This window comes from Morus notabilis, unplaced genomic scaffold (assembly GCF_000414095.1).
Source record: "Morus notabilis unplaced genomic scaffold, ASM41409v2 Scaffold1568, whole genome shotgun sequence".
In the NCBI taxonomy this organism is placed as follows: domain Eukaryota; kingdom Viridiplantae; phylum Streptophyta; class Magnoliopsida; order Rosales; family Moraceae; genus Morus; species Morus notabilis.
In genome coordinates this window covers 141258-157524 of record NW_010368046.1, presented here as the reverse complement: position 1 = coordinate 157524, position 16267 = coordinate 141258, and the positions used below count along the sequence as shown (strand labels likewise).

The 16267-nt window shown below is 31.0% G+C and overlaps 1 protein-coding gene across 2 annotated transcripts; it reads right to left on the bottom strand.

The window, feature by feature from the left end:
- Positions 1–10428: 10428 nt before the first annotated feature.
- On the bottom strand, positions 10429–13194 carry LOC21396997 (40S ribosomal protein S15a-5). 2 transcript variants are annotated; one of them, XM_010114147.2, is made up of 5 exons: positions 12928–13194; positions 12174–12311; positions 10962–11122; positions 10736–10808; positions 10429–10514 (listed from the first exon to the last, which is right to left on the bottom strand). In XM_010114147.2, exons 2-5 carry the CDS (start codon positions 12301–12303, stop codon positions 10486–10488), a joined length of 393 nt encoding a protein of 130 aa, XP_010112449.2. In that variant the 5' UTR covers positions 12304–12311; positions 12928–13194; the 3' UTR covers positions 10429–10485. The 2 variants fall into 2 exon arrangements, with proteins under 2 accessions (XP_010112449.2, XP_024031858.1); XM_024176090.1 differs by lacking the exon at positions 10429–10514 and having other exon boundaries at positions 10542–10808.
- Positions 13195–16267: the final 3073 nt, after the last annotated feature.

Below are 16267 nucleotides of genomic sequence, written 5' to 3'. Positions count from 1 at the left end.
TCTAACTTTTTTGTTATAGTAAAAAACTCTCACATAAAATTTTATCTCAATTTGAATTAAAAACTCTAATCAATGAACTAAATAGTCCCTTATTAGGAGTTGAGAATGAGAATTGAGTTTCAGAATTAACCTCATGTTTACTTACCTATTTTTATCTTAGAATGAGAGTGATAATAAGTGGGTCCTACACTAATTTTAAGGATGAGGAATATAATTGGCACTCTCTCTATCTCCCACTGAATTAGCACTTACAATCTTGATAGTAAATGTGAATTACGATTTTATATTTAATTCTACTAATAAATTTGTAAATATAAAAATAAAAAGTAAAAAATTCTACTAACAAATTGAAATTGGCAATGATGTATGATTTACTACGTGTATTCTACAATATTCAAGATCAACTCAAGAAGAGATACATCTTTAAAATTCTTAGTCGTGAGATTTAAGTGTTAGATTAGTCAATTATTAATTTACTTAAATTATGTTAGTACTTTAAATTATGCTTCGGAAATATTTTTTAATTTATGACCTAGAACTTCTTTTTTAAAGTTTATGACTTAAAACTAGTTATTTTGTTCTTATTTTACTTCATCATTATATTTTTTTCTTTAAATTATTTCAAAATTTATTGAGAAAAATAATTTAAATAATTAATTAAATCTAATTAAAAAATCTAATTATTAATTAATTATTCTAATATTAAGATAATTAATATAATATATAATTTCTTTTTTTAAAATTTAACACACAAAATTATATTAAAAAGATAAATGAGAGTCCACACGCCCTCCGCCTGCGAACCAACACCATGGCACACCCACCCTCAGCGAGCCGGTTCTCTCGCGAGCTTCCCAGATCCGCGCGGCAAGCCCACCTCCTCCACCCCAACAAAAGTGCATTATGGTTATATAATCTGATTTTAGTTTTTATTCAAAAATGTTTTTTTTAGAATGTTGTTGCTTTTTACTCTTTTTCTTTTTTTTTAAAAAAATAGCATTCTGTAGACAAACAAAAGAAAACCCCGTTCATACGGAGAAGAAGTCACCGGAAAGAGACTCCCAAACTGCCCTAGCATGGAAGAAATCAAATCAAGCTTTTCGGATTGCAAATGAAAAGAAGAATGTGAAAGGTGATTTTAGGGTGATTAATTTCACTAAAACAGTAATAATTTTTTTTTAGAGATTATTTTGACTATAATAAAAAAATAAAATTGTATTTATTAATTAATATATTATAATATTATTAATAAATATTAAAAAATAAAAATAATTTTTAATTTTTTTATAAAAAATTATTTTAATTATTTTAATTTTTAAAATATTTATTAAATAAACGTCATTTTATTTTCTTTTTTATTTTTTACTTAAAGAATGTTTGGTATTTAAATTCATTTTTTTATTTGAATTATGATTCATGATTCGTTACAGTATTTTTTCTTATAAAAAATACACATAAATTAAAAATAATTTTAATCACATAATTATAATTCATAAATTAAACGTCTCATTCATAAAAATTGTTTTTAATAATGATTCTAAACACGCCTCTCACTTCTTCATCCTATTCCACGAAATATGCACAATCATAAATCATTTTATTATTATTTTCTTGGATATTTATTTCCTTTATTTTCCAAGATCCATCCAATGATTATGTGTTTAAGTAGTAAAAAAAAGATAAATATAAGTTAAAAATTTTTAATTAGTATTTAAATAGTACTTAAAAAAATTATATTTAAAAAAATTTAAATTTATTTAAATAAAAAAATTAAAAACACCCATTTAGTTCGTTGATTCGAGTTTTTAATTTGAGTTGATATGTGACTTTATGTGAGAGTTTTTTACTGTAACAAAAAAATTAAATGTGACTGTTTCTGAGAATTTTTTACTGTAATAAAACTTGAATTCTAAATTTAAATCGGTGAAATGAATTGAATCATTATTCTAAACACGCCTCTAACTTCTTCATCTTATTCCAGAAATATGACTTGTTCAACGAAGAAAAGTAAAGAAAGACGGTCACAATCATAAATCATTTTATTATTATTTTTTTGGATATCTATGTTCGGAACATGCACATTGAAGAGTCTTCAGTATGGCGAAGACTTTTTAATAGAGATCCATCCATTCATAAAGAAAAGTGGAAAAGGAAGATCCTAATTTCTTCCGTTGGATAGCATCATAACAATAATTTTCCAAGTGACTTTTCATTTCCTTAATTTTGATGCTTCAACTTTTGAAAACTTTTAAGATGTTTATTTTTTTATATTCGTTTATATTTTTGAATTATAATTCAAAATTTTTTATAATATTTTTTTTATAAAAAATATACATAAAATAAAAATAATTTTAAATTTATCCACTTTAATTTATAAGAATCTAAAGCTACAAGTCCAACGCAAAGTTTTGGAGGGGGTGGTGTCAATTGTCAAGCTTTTTAGTTGAATATCAAACCCCTGTTTTTAATGATGTTAGCGCGGATATCTATAGCAAACATGATTATTTCATGAACCATTGAGGACAAAAAAATAGCATCAAAATTAATTCTTAAGACTTTTATTTCACAACAATTACTACTTCTACGCGGCTACGCCTGTTAATGTAATTAGCACCTTCTCTTCTTTAGTTCTCTCGCAACAGAGTTCAATTCATTCTAAAAAAAAAAAGGTAAAATAGAATTTGCTCGTTTAATAATTCCTACGGGATCTTATCTCTTAATTAATTACTACTTATTTGTCTTCTATTTGCTAGGCATGAGCCGAAACTAGTTAAGCAGATTGTTGAACACGTTGCAAGTAAGTTAAGTTGCATCCCATCGTGTACTGTGCCACACTTTGAGGCTCTGATGGGAATAAATAAACTAAACACCTTGAGAAAATTGAATCACTTTTACGCATTGGCTCCACTTGCCTGTGCCGTTTACAATGAATTCTCTTCTCAATTTGAAGGTTGTTCTCTTCTGCTCGTTACAGAGTGTTGAAATGGTTCAAAATAACCACTGTTGCTGAGCGATCGACAATCCCTCTGACACTTATGCACCGAGATATTCTCAGTCGAGGGCTAACCATTAACGACGAAGAGTTTGTGATCTATGAAATGTCCTTGAGCCGAGGACAGCTCTTACAGGAGAAGAGATATGGGTCGAGAAACTCTCCCTAGTCTTGAAGGCCACGACGTCGAGAGATCAACCTAGTCATATTCAAATTAAATCCCACTAAATCAGGAAATGATAAGCTACAACAACTGTCGAGATCTGAATTTGAAAACCAGATAGTCGATAAGGATAGTTCCTCAAATCCGGTCATTTATATATGAAAACACAACCGTCAAGTCCTGAAAATTAAGGATAAGGAAATTATCCCCGGAAATTAGAGATAAGAATCTCCGATGTGAGGGAGGCCTATAAATAGAGCCTGAATCCTTCATTTAGTTTTTCACGCACAATTTTACTACACAAGAGATTGTAATTCAAAGAGTACTAGTGCATCTATAAGTGGACATAAATAAAAAATTTATGCCGAATCACTATAAATGTTTGCGTTCTTAATCTTTTTGCACTTTTATTTTCTTGATTTATTCGTGAGAAATGACTGTGAATGTTCTCAAAAAAGTTTAATTCCAAGTTAACTAGTTTTCACCGTTAACAACCACCATCCTTCGGCAATTTATGGGAAATTTATGGCCCAAGGTTTTCAATTTTAAGTAGATGGCCTACTTAAAATGCAAGTCAAACATAATTCGCACACACTGATAGTACTCAGAAGAATAGGAGCCTGCGCCTGCTGGGATTATTGGAGCAACAATGCAAATGGCAAAACTCATCAAATTAGAATTATGCCAACCATGGGGAAGCTTCATAGTTGTTGAAATCCCCTCGTCCTGATGCTTGAACCACTTTGGAATTTCATTTCCCGGATAACATACTGTAATTGTATGACGTACCAATTTCAATTTATTAACTCTGTAGAAGACATCATCTAAAATGCTGCGTCCATTTTGTCCTAGTTTCCAGCACTTTCTGAACTCAAATAAAATGAAAGGGTGAGTCACACACCACCCCGAACTTGATATTGTCTCCAGAGAAGTACATCCACTTGCAAAAAGAAAGCTAACAAACGATGGAAGTTGTGGCAAAGATGGGAGCTTCTTGCAATTTTGAATGGCAAGTGTTTCCAGCCGATGAAGTTGTATGATGCTTGAAGGTATATTCTCAAATGGGTTCCCACTTAGATCTAAATAAGTTAACGAGGATAAAAAGGCTAAGCCAAATTAGAATTTCTACTTCAATGCACCGACGATCCTTGTGCTCGCCGTCGTCTAGTTCGACTAGCCGTCCGGAGTGTGACGGTTTTCGACCACCATGAGAGAATTCTGCTGAAAATTTGATACTGTAAATCCATTTTTGTTGTAATTTTTGAAGCTTGTTTGTATACTGGAATATTAACCTTTTTTCCGTTTCAGAATTTGGTATATAGTGGAGTTTGTTGCTCTGATTGGGACGATGAGGGAGGTTGTGAGAGAGAGAAAGACAGTAGAGAGAGAGAGAGACGAACAGAAACGGATCATTTGAGAAGAAATTGGGGAAAAAAAAAACAGAGAAAGAAACTGTTCAAAAAAGGGTAAAAATGGAAAACAAATGTCATGTTTGGAATTGTTCTTGTTCTTGTTTTTGTTTTTCACATTTTTTTAAAAAAAGAAAATGAAAACGATTCTAAAATGACGTTTGGCACAATTAAAGACAAAATAGAAATGAAAACTGTTGACGGTCGATTTTCGCCAACAAAACCGTACCGGATTATCCCGCGGTAACCCGTTGGGTTACCGGTTTAAAACTTGTGATTTAACTGATTATGTTAGAGTTCGAATTGGTGTTTTGGATGTATTGTGAAGAAGGTGTGATAACGCTCCTGAAAATAAAAACGCACAGAAATTTTATAGTAGTTCACCCTTATGAAAAAAAAGTTACATTCACTGTATTATATTTCTCTTGTTTGGTTCTTACAAGTTACACAAAATAGAGATGCATCCTCCTCTTCTCTCAGGGGTTTTGCCCCTTTTATAGCTTACAAGTCATCTCTCGAGCTCATCTAATGGTGGGCTGCTTTTAGGGCTTTCTGACGGTTCCTTCCAAGATTATTTTGCTCTGTAAAATTCATTTCATTCTATATCTGCAAAAGACCAAAAGACCAAATGAACTTCGATTTTATTCTTAAAGTCGTCCTAGGGAGGGATATAAAAACTACATAAATAAATAAATAAAAAGCGTGGTAAGATGTGCGAAAATACTTAGCAAATCTAGTCATCCTGTAACCAGTTATGTGCAAAAACTCGTAACTGAAGCACAAAAATTTTGGACTAGCCCCTCTACCCCATGTTCTTCAGATGACCGTACCAAGAAGGAAAGTGGTACTTTGTAGAAAAACATAGTCCCAACCTAGACATTAGAACAAATAAAGTAGCAATGCCAATTCTAAGAAATATTGAATGGGAATATGGAAAGAGAATAACTCCTTATTCTCATAGATGAAAACAAAAATCACCAAAAGTATTTATGCTGCATGTGTTCCAAACTATTTCAAGCTCCACATTTTTTCTAATCCAAAATCACATCGCTAGCAAAGTTCACAAATGAGATGTTAATGCAGCAAAACATTGTGATCTTTTGGAAGTGACGAACAAAATCCATAACAAAAAAGGAGAAGAATATTGGGCTCTACCTCGATCCTTCATGATTTTGAGGAAAGAAGACATAACCGTCGAGATGGGCTTCAACTCCACCACAGACTTCCTTCTTCTCTCTGCATTCACCATTGCTCTCAATGCATCATTTAGTATCCTCCTACCCATCTAGCTCTCTGCGACAGTTCAATAGCAATTTTCAACCATAAAAGAAATTCCAAAAACATCAATAAATTATCAAGTACCAAGAACTTCGAAAATAAACCCAATCTCCATTTCATAAAGTTAAAGTTGAAATAAGAATTTCAAACACAAAACTTGAATAATCTATTAACCCGACTTCAAGTTCGAACAAAAATGAAGAACAAAATTGAAGCTCATTTCATTTTTATAGTCAACAATTTATCGAAAATGTCCTTCTCATAGGTTTACTTGAACTTTGATGAATTAGCAAGTTGCCCCTTGAACTACGGTTGAGCAAAATTAAGCCTAAGTTTAATAAAATATTGTAAAGTGCCCTCAAATCAATGCACGATGGTAAAATTTAAAAGAAAACACCGTTATACCACATAACACGATACATGCTCTAATCATCATCTAAAATTTAAGTCTCTTTCTTCAATCAAGCTTATATAACCTAATTTTTTTAAGGATCATCAACAATTTAGGGACACTATATAAAACTTCGTTTATTTTAAGTGAATAAAAGTTCATGGGATAACTTGGCCATTGTGAAAAATTTTAGGGACAAATTGATAAAACTATTTATATTCAAAAATCTTGCTATCGAAATAATATTTTAATGTCAATTTCATTTCCTAAGAATCGTTTCTATTGAAAAAACCCACCCCTTATAAGATGCATATCGTATAGTTCAAACTTCTTCCCAAATAACTAAAAAATTCAACCATAATTCTACCCATGGAACTAACATGGGTTTCACTCCCACATAACCAAATTCCTTAATTTACTATTGTCTGCATTTGTCTCGCAGTATTAAGAAATGTTGGTATTTATGTTTTTTATGTTTCAGAGAAAAATAAAAGAATTACTTGATAAGTCCCATCTGAATTAATTGAAACCGATCACTTCGCAGGCCGTGATGCTTCTTTCCTGTATTATGGCTTTCATGATAAATTACTGTGTATTTTGGAATACCACACTCAATTCAGCACTCACACAGAATATTTGTGGTAATTTGAAGGTGCGTATACTTCTCATTTCTCACCTTCTATTATGTTGAGTCTTATAATTATTTTTCACTTTTTCCGAGGGGTGTTCATTCAATCCAATTCAACATGTTTTGATCATATAACAACCAATCCAATCTAAGATTGGTTTTTAAAAATTACATCTAATCCACTCTAATTACTAGTATATTATTCAATCCAATCTAATCCAATAAAGGTCGGCTTGGATTGGGTTGGACTAATAAATTTTTTATACATTATTTATTTTTTAGTTTTCTATTCGACCTATTTTGTTAAATCTTTTTTATAAAACTTAGATGCTACAGTTGAAAAAATAAAGCAAGAATTAATATCCATAAATCCAAAAAAGTATATAAACGCCAAATTACTTTAAAGTTGATTAAACATCTAACAAACAATTTAGAGAAATGAAAATAAAGTTACAAAATGATATACTTAAAAAAAATTAGCAAAAAAGGATAATGAAAAACATAAAAAGAAAGTATCTAAGAGAAAACTAGAATTTAAATTTTAGACCTATAATATAAATCACATTTTTATATAATATATAAAGTTTGAATCGGTATGATGTTTTGAAAGTAAAATTAACATCTCATCCAATTCAAGTCTGTTCTTAAGAATTCACATCTAATCCAATCTAATTGAGATCGGTTATCCACTAAAAATAAATTGAATTGATTGGACCGGTAAGTTTGATCGGTTGATTGAATGCGATGAACACCTTTATTTTTTTCACGGATCATGAATTTTTCAAGGTATTTTAGATATTCTATACAGGTTTTAGTTTGTCATAATTCTCATCTTATATAAGGCATTTTGGGACAACCGTTTTCTGTAATGAAAAATAGAGAGACAACAGAGATATTTTAAGTCGGTTATATCATATATTTCTTTATCTTATTACAGTAATATGTTGCAACTACAAGTAGACTTAACTTTCACCATTTTCCAGCTGGTGTAATTCTCTTTTTTATTTGGTGTAAGAAATGGCATCTCCATACATATGACTGCAAGATCAGTTAATAATTTTTATCAATTTTCTTTAAATTCCAATATAGCACTTTTAATATGAAAGAAACAAGAAGATTATAACGTCAGTAAATTCCAATACAGCATTTTTAATGTGAAAGGAATAAGAAGATTACAAGTTAAAAGTGAAAAAGCATTTTTTGTTAATTGACTTCTAATTCAATTGGTCACTCAAAAGTGATAACAGATAAAGTGTTGGACCTCATGTCAGCTTTACCTCATTTTTAGTCTATAAGCTTTTGGGTTGTTAGGTTGGCACCACATAATCTTTTGTCAATTTTCATGCCCAGAGACCAATCACAGAATATCACTACTTGCATGTTGTAAGATCTTTTCACAATTGGGCTTGGCTGGTTGCTGTTTGGTGGGCCCCCCTTTGATTTGGTAAAGTCCAAGCCAGTACAAGCAATTCAAAAATATAATAAATAGCAGATTTATAAAATTAAATTAAATAAATAACATATTTTAAAATTATTTGAAGTAAATAGTAGTTTAACGTGTAAATTTTTTTTATTTCTACATAAATTTTCTTTTTATAATTAATAAAAAGATTTTTTTTCACGTAAATAAAGATTATTTACCATATAAATTATTTTTTACGAGTCAAAACATTTATATGGTAAACAACTATTTACTTCAAATAATTTTAAAATATAGTATTTATTTAATTTAGTTTCATAAATCTACTATTTATTACCATTTTTCTTATTTTTTATTATTATTGTTATGTTATTCTAATAATTACCAGTCATGGTAGTAATTTAGTAATTATTTACTGTATTAAATAGTTATTGACGTGACAGTCATGCAAAAAAAAAAAAAAAAGACAATCAAAATGAGCGTTATTTATAGATAAAAAAAAAAATGTGATAAGAGACATTTAACCCTTGTACAAATTGGGTCATGATCTTCTAATATTTTCTTCTTTTTTTTTTCATTTTCGTTTCTTCCACTATTGAACTATTTGCCTCTTTTCGTTCCAGCTAAATGTTGTTGGCCAATCTCTTGGATTCTTTGGTTCCTGTTTGTATGCTTACTGTAAACTCCGAGGTAAGTAAGCGGTAAAAATGGTTGGTCATCGCTGCCTATATCAACTTCTAAATTTTGACTTGGTGAATATTCAAGATTTTTAGCTTATGATTAGACCTCAAAAAACAAAAAAAAAAACAAAAAAAAAGTGATGTGAACAAAGTTAAATAACTTCTTATGCTGTATATCTTTCTATAATAGATACCAGAGCTTAATCTTGGTACAATTTTTTTGGTATAATGCAAGTTAAAATTTCACAAATCAAATGAGGAATAATAATGGCTCTTTGTGTCTCCCACAAGTCCATATTATAGGAATCAATGGATTTATGTTACACTTTAGTGATAATTTGGTGGGGAACTTGTTAAATTTTAATCCATTTTAGAGTCTTATTATGTTTTGTTACAACATAATATCACAAATTTCCACGGTTATCATTGGAAACTTTGTGAATCTTACCTTCTCAAAAGTGACCAATGTCTATATAATGTCTGAGATTCATTTTATTTCTTAATAACCACTTGTACGTCTAAAATGACATTGAATGATATTTCTTTCTCTCATTGAAGCTAAAAATAAAAAATAAAAATAAAAAAAAAAGAAAAAAGGAACCAAAAAAAATAATAAAAGTTTTTGACTTTTTTCAGTTAGGACTCCGTATGGCAGCTGACTTGTAAAAGAAATGTTAAATCAGGCGAGATTATGTCCTAAAGAATGAAAAAGGAGGACTAATATCTATCTAAAGAATTTAAATTTAAAAATTTCTTCTCGCTAATAAAGTGATCTATTGAGCTAACCTGAGCTCTTTATAGCTCGGCCTTTTATTCGGATTCCCGCTTCTCACAGCCGCTCTTGCCACTCCCCCAGATATCTAGTGCCAAATCATCGCCGTTTTCCTTATTTTTTCGATAATAGAGTTAACTATCTTTATAATATTAATAGAATCACTGACTTGCACGCGTAACCCGAACAGACCCTAGTCTCACTCTCCTTCTTCCCTTCTTTTTTTAAAGAAAGTTTGAAAATGTCACAAAATCAATAAAAAAATGTGTTAAAATTTGAAAAGAAACACCTTCATACCCATGACATGACGTGCTCTATTGTCATCTTAAATTTTAATCTTTGTCTTCAAACAAGCTCACATGACATGATCCCGATTTGAAAAGTCGTAATCGATCTGGAGTAATCTTACTAAAATTAGAAAATTTGCGTGACAACTTGTTAAATTGTTAAAATGTTGTCTGCCTCCAACTCGCGCATACTTGGACGGTGTTGGGTTGGGATTTAAGAATTTTCTCATCTCCAACAAGCGAGCGGGCGGAAACTGCACGTCTTATTTGCAGTTTTCACAACTTCGATTTTATTACATTATCAGACCCCTAAACTTGATAAATTGAACAATATTGGATCTAGATATTAAACAATTTAGGATTGCATTAAATCCTTCCATGTGTTCAACGTTGCATGATATACATATATATATATATATATATTTACGGTTTGCATGTTGAGCCGGCGGAAACTGCACGTTGCAGTCAACTAGTTGTGATGACGTACACTTGGCCTATGATTAAAAACACAGACAAATAAATTCACGAGAACAAAAATTCACTAATCAGGTTTTCCATCATCCTTATTCTTACATCACCCTTTTTTCTTGCGAAAGAATACTAGCATAGTGTCATCATACAAAAGGAAACACATTTTGCAGTTCTCATTCACTTAAAAGGGTTGAGAAATAGAATGGATATATATATTATTAGTGAAAGTAACCAAGAACCTGACCTCCTACATTACGTCTGATAGCCTCTTCATGATCCAAAACGCCATCTGGAGTTGTGATCACAACGTAACCCCACTGCACAAAAGGAAAGGTTAAAGACATTAAATCATTTCCCTTCTATAAGCTTGTAAGGACCTTGTAGTAACAACCCTTCTCAACAAAGACGAAGACGAACGAGAAAAGGAAAAATGATGGGATTTTGTAAATCCAAAAGTAACCAAACCGGACCTGGCGCGTTGGAAGCGTCGATGTTTTGTAACTTTCAATATCTCTTGCTGCAATGTCCTGCCTGTAAGTAAGAGCTCGACAATCGTTGATCCTGCCTTGTAGCTGAACTGTTATCGTCCCCACTTTGTGGGGATCATACACTTGAAAATCCTTGATGTAACCTAAATTTATATATCTAAGTCAGGGACACTGTCACATGAACAAATTAACAAAATTGTGGACGTAATGATTAATTGATCGGTTTTGTATCAAATAATTATTCATTTTCTCATCAAAAAATACAGCAGCATAATTCATTCATCGATGGACAACAAAGAGCATTAAGGATATGCTTATCTTTTCCAGAAAGATTCAGAGGAATGATGTTTTTTTGCTAGAAAGATTCAGAGCAATGTTGCTGATTGGCCTTAAAGTGTAGCAAACAAAGAAAAAGAGAATGAGGGGTAAGAGAGTTATAGGTTTCCAGAAAAGCAGCGCAACGACTTTTGTTATTCTTGCTGCTAATAAGATAAGCAGTGTGACTACTTGCACCTCTCCAAAAGCAGCTAAAGTATAAAGGTGCATACTTGGAAGAAGAAGCTCAGTTAGATACATACAGCTGCAAACAAATGAACTTTAGATATCAAGATTATTCTGCTCTGTAAAATTCATTTCATTCTATATCTGCAAAAGACCAAAAGACCAAATGAACTTCGATTTTATTCTTAAAGTCGTCCTAGGGAGGGATATAAAAACTACATAAATAAATAAATAAAAAGCGTGGTAAGATGTGCGAAAATACTTAGCAAATCTAGTCATCCTGTAACCAGTTATGTGCAAAAACTCGTAACTGAAGCACAAAAATTTTGGACTAGCCCCTCTACCCCATGTTCTTCAGATGCCCGTACCAAGAAGGAAAGTGGTACTTTGTAGAAAAACATAGTCCCAACCTAAACATTAGAACAAATAAAGTAGCAATGCTAATTCTAAGAAATATTGAATGGGAATATGGAAAGAGAATAACTCCTTATTCTCATAGATGAAAACAAAAATCACCAAAAGTATTTATGCTGCATGTGTTCCAAACTATTTCAAGCTCCACATTTTTTCTAATCCAAAATCACATCGCTAGCAAAGTTCACAAATGAGATGTTAATGCAGCAAAACATTGTGATCTTTTGGAAGTGACGAACAAAATCCATAACAAAAAAGGAGAAGAATATTGGGCTCTACCTCGATCCTTCATGATTTTGAGGAAAGAAGACATAACCGTCGAGATGGGCTTCAACTCCACCACAGACTTCCTTCTTCTCTCTGCATTCACCATTGCTCTCAATGCATCATTTAGTATCCTCCTACCCATCTAGCTCTCTGCGACAGTTCAATAGCAATTTTCAACCATAAAAGAAATTCCAAAAACATCAATAAATTATCAAGTACCAAGAACTTCGAAAATAAACCCAATCTCCATTTCATAAATTTAAAGTTGAAATAAGAATTTCAAACACAAAACTTGAATAATCTATTAACCCAACTTCAAGTTCGAACAAAAATGAAGAACAAAATTGAAGCTCATTTCATTTTTATAGTCAACAATTTATCGAAAATGTCCTTCTCATTTTCATTCTACTGTTTTCTACTTTTCCCCAAATACAAATAGGCCTGTTTAGCATCTCCATTGTTCCCACTCGCTCCTCAATGTCTCAATCTCACGCTCATATTTTGCAAACTATAACAACCATTCCATAACCTAAATCAATAACCATTATTATGCATCCAAATGATCAAATATTTCCATTCCAAATATACGCATTTTGAGATTTGTAAAACAATCAATTAAATCTCATCACATCATAGAAAAAGGGGAATGAAGGATCGTGTTAAAACGGAAACGTTCACATGATCTCCTCAAAGACTTGCTTTTGAAACAAAAACTGGAAACAGAAAAATTTTAAAAAAAAAAAAGAAAAAGAAACAGAAAACCAACCGTTGAGGAGCTTGAAATCGGCGGTAAGACTGGGGGGACGCGACGGCGCTCGCCACTGATGAGCTATATGAGCTCTAGGGCAACAAGGGTGGGTGACTTCTGAGAGAAAGAGAGGGCCACCGTGAAGAGAAGGAGCGGCGGTGGAGAGAAGACAAGGCGCGGCGGTGGAGAGAAGAGAATGAGCGGCGGCGGTGGAAAGAGTGAAAATAGTGGGAACTGGGAAGAGGAAAACCTAGCTAGCAGAGATGATGAATAATGTGTATTCCGTATTCCTTAGTTTTTGTTTTGTATACAGTATACTTTTATTCTATTACTTTATTAATATTTTTTAAAAATATATATTTGTAAAAAAAAGTAACAAACGAATTGTAATTGAGTTGTGTATTTGTATTATTTAAATATGACACGTTTAATAAACATATTATGACGGTTTAATTACGGGTTGACGGGTCAACTTAAAAATAACACGTTATTTAATCGTGTTTCACAAATTTGACATGATTTTGACCCGTAATATTTAAGATAAACCTAAACTCGTTAATTTCGTGCGAATTTCAAGTCGTATCGTCGTGTCATTACGCGGATTATCAGCTCACAAAAACCACTTAAACGAAGCGCCTCAATTTTACGTACCTACAATATTATAATTATTCCTACAATATTATAATTTTTATTTTATTTTCGTAATTTTTATTTTATTGTTTGTAATAATTTGTTAGTTATTTAACTTATTTTGATCAATTCTTTTTAGAATATATATATATATATATATGTATATATTTAGGATAAATTCTTTTCGTTGGACTTTTTTTTAATCGGAGTTGGTCTTTTTTTATGTTATGGGTAAGATGTAATTTTAGTGGAATAGTGTTAATTATTAGTTATTGTAATTAAAATTGTGATTAATTGTGATTGTATGTTCTATTCTATATTACAAAAGCTCACGATAAAAGGAGTGGAGAGAATAAACTACTTCCTGTTTGGTTGGGGAATTCCGCCCAACTCAGTTCAGTCGTTTACTATTAAAAATAACACCTACAAAAAATTAATTATTATATAGAAAATTTTTACTCAACAAAAAAAAACTTAAAAAGAGGTCAGAAAAGCTACCCAATTAAAAATAACACCTACAAAAAACTTAATTAGTATATAGATAATTTGTCTTAAATTAAATTTTTGATGTTGTATTATGCTTATGCATTATCTTTTTTTTTATTTTTAAAAATTGTTGCCAAATTAAAAAATGTTGTATTATTTCTTATGCATTATATTATTATATTTCAGTTCAAATTACAGTTCTCAATTGTCATCCAAACTCTAATTCATATTATATTATCTGTTCGAATTAAAATTTTAAATACACAACAAAACGTCAATTCGGACTATTGTTTAGAACACGTTGTTCAGATTTTTCTGTTTAAATCAAAAAAGTTCAAATCAACACAATTTAAATTAACAACTAAACAGGTCATACCTATTTTTAGGCATTTTATGATTTTGAGAGGTCTAAGTTCCTTAAAAACTCAAATTTTAGGCGTTTAGTTCATGGATTCAAACTATGTGATTAGAACCATTTTCGATTTACGTGTATTTTTTATGAGAGAAAATATTATAGCGAACCACGAACCAATTCGAATCAGGGAACGAATCTAGGTACCAAACGGGTTTATAAATTTGCGACAACCACCAGCTCCTATCATTAATGTCTCATCTCTTGTGATATGAGTTACATATAAAATATTTATTTTAAAAGTTGATGAATATTGTGCATGATTAATTATTTTGTTGTAAAATAATTAGTTATGATGAGTATGAAAAAAGTTATTTTAATTGTAAGAATAAAAATATATATCAATTTTAATTTTACAGTAACATGTTAGTTATCCAAATGTTGGAGCGTTAGAAATATATATCGGAAGTGAGTGTGTTCAACAACCTAGTGATAAGCTTGGGGATCTCAAACAAATACTTATAGTCTGTTTGGTAAGGAGATTCGAACCATGATTTGAATTATGGTTCATGGTTCGATACAGTATTTTATCTCACAAAAAAATACACGTAAATCGAGAATGTTTCGTTGTGAATGCATAGAAAAAAATCATTTCAATCGAAATAAAAATGAAAAAATTATGACATTTTTAAGAATAGAAAAAATATTGTTTATTAACTTGAGTTTAAGTTTATGAACTTGAGTTGAATGATGAACTTGAGCTAAGATTTTAACCTCAAACTCAAGTTCAAACTCAAATTTTAGAAGAGAACATAAACTTAAATAAAATTGTAACTTGAATTCAAATTTTTTTTTTTTTTAAGTTTCGGTGTAAATGAACAAGCCTTTAGTGCTACAAACAGATAACTTGTAGATCTTTTTTAGGCTCCATCAGAGTTTTTCTTCCCTCACCTGTAGAGGTGACAAAAAAAACCGCGTTTATAAAAGGTTATAAAGGGAATTAAAGAAGGAGAACATTAAACTAATATCCCACACTTGTTAATTCACAAGAAGAGAATAACAAGCAAAATTGAGTGGTCGAGAAACCTCTAAATATTCAGTAGGCTGCAGTTTTTATTGGGATTCTTGTTGAATAAACATGAAAATCTAAATAGGGCAATTTAATTGGTAGATACATGACCGATTGTTTTGTTGCCTAACAAGAAACAACTTGTTTTTTTCCTTGTTCTTATTATTCTTCTCCTCATTCAAATCGCAATAACGACCTCGTCTTCAGGCAACTTTATGACGAAAAATCTCAGCTTGAGAGACGAGGGGAAATTGCAATGGCAACCTCACGTATGGATGGTTCTGCGACAGTCAAATCTTGTCATGAAAAGGGATTAGTAATGACGACGGCCCGATAAGGAGATTTGCTTTGTAAGTTTTGTTTTTTTTTAGAGTATTGTTAGTTTTACATTTATTTTATTCGACATTTTTGTTGATTGATATTTTAGATAATATACGATGTAGATTGTAAATGATAGTTTTATACATCGTTTATTTCACCGATTCGAGTTTTCAGTTTTAAGTTTTTACAGTAAAAAATTCTTAAAAAATGTCACATCTAACTTTTTCTGTTACAGTGAAAAACTCTCAAAAAATGTCACATCTCAACTCAAATTAAAAACTCAAATCCGTAAAATGAACAAGGTCTTAGTATTTTCAAAAATTTGGTGATTGATTTTACAAATGGTGTTGATGTTTAAGACAGTGAGGAGGGTAAAAATGACATTTTGATAAAACCAGGTGATGTTTCAAGCATACAATCTCCATAATGCTCGCAATAGAAAGAGAGGTGCAATTCTACAATTGATGTGTAATAAAATGACGTGGCGGATTTTGATTGGA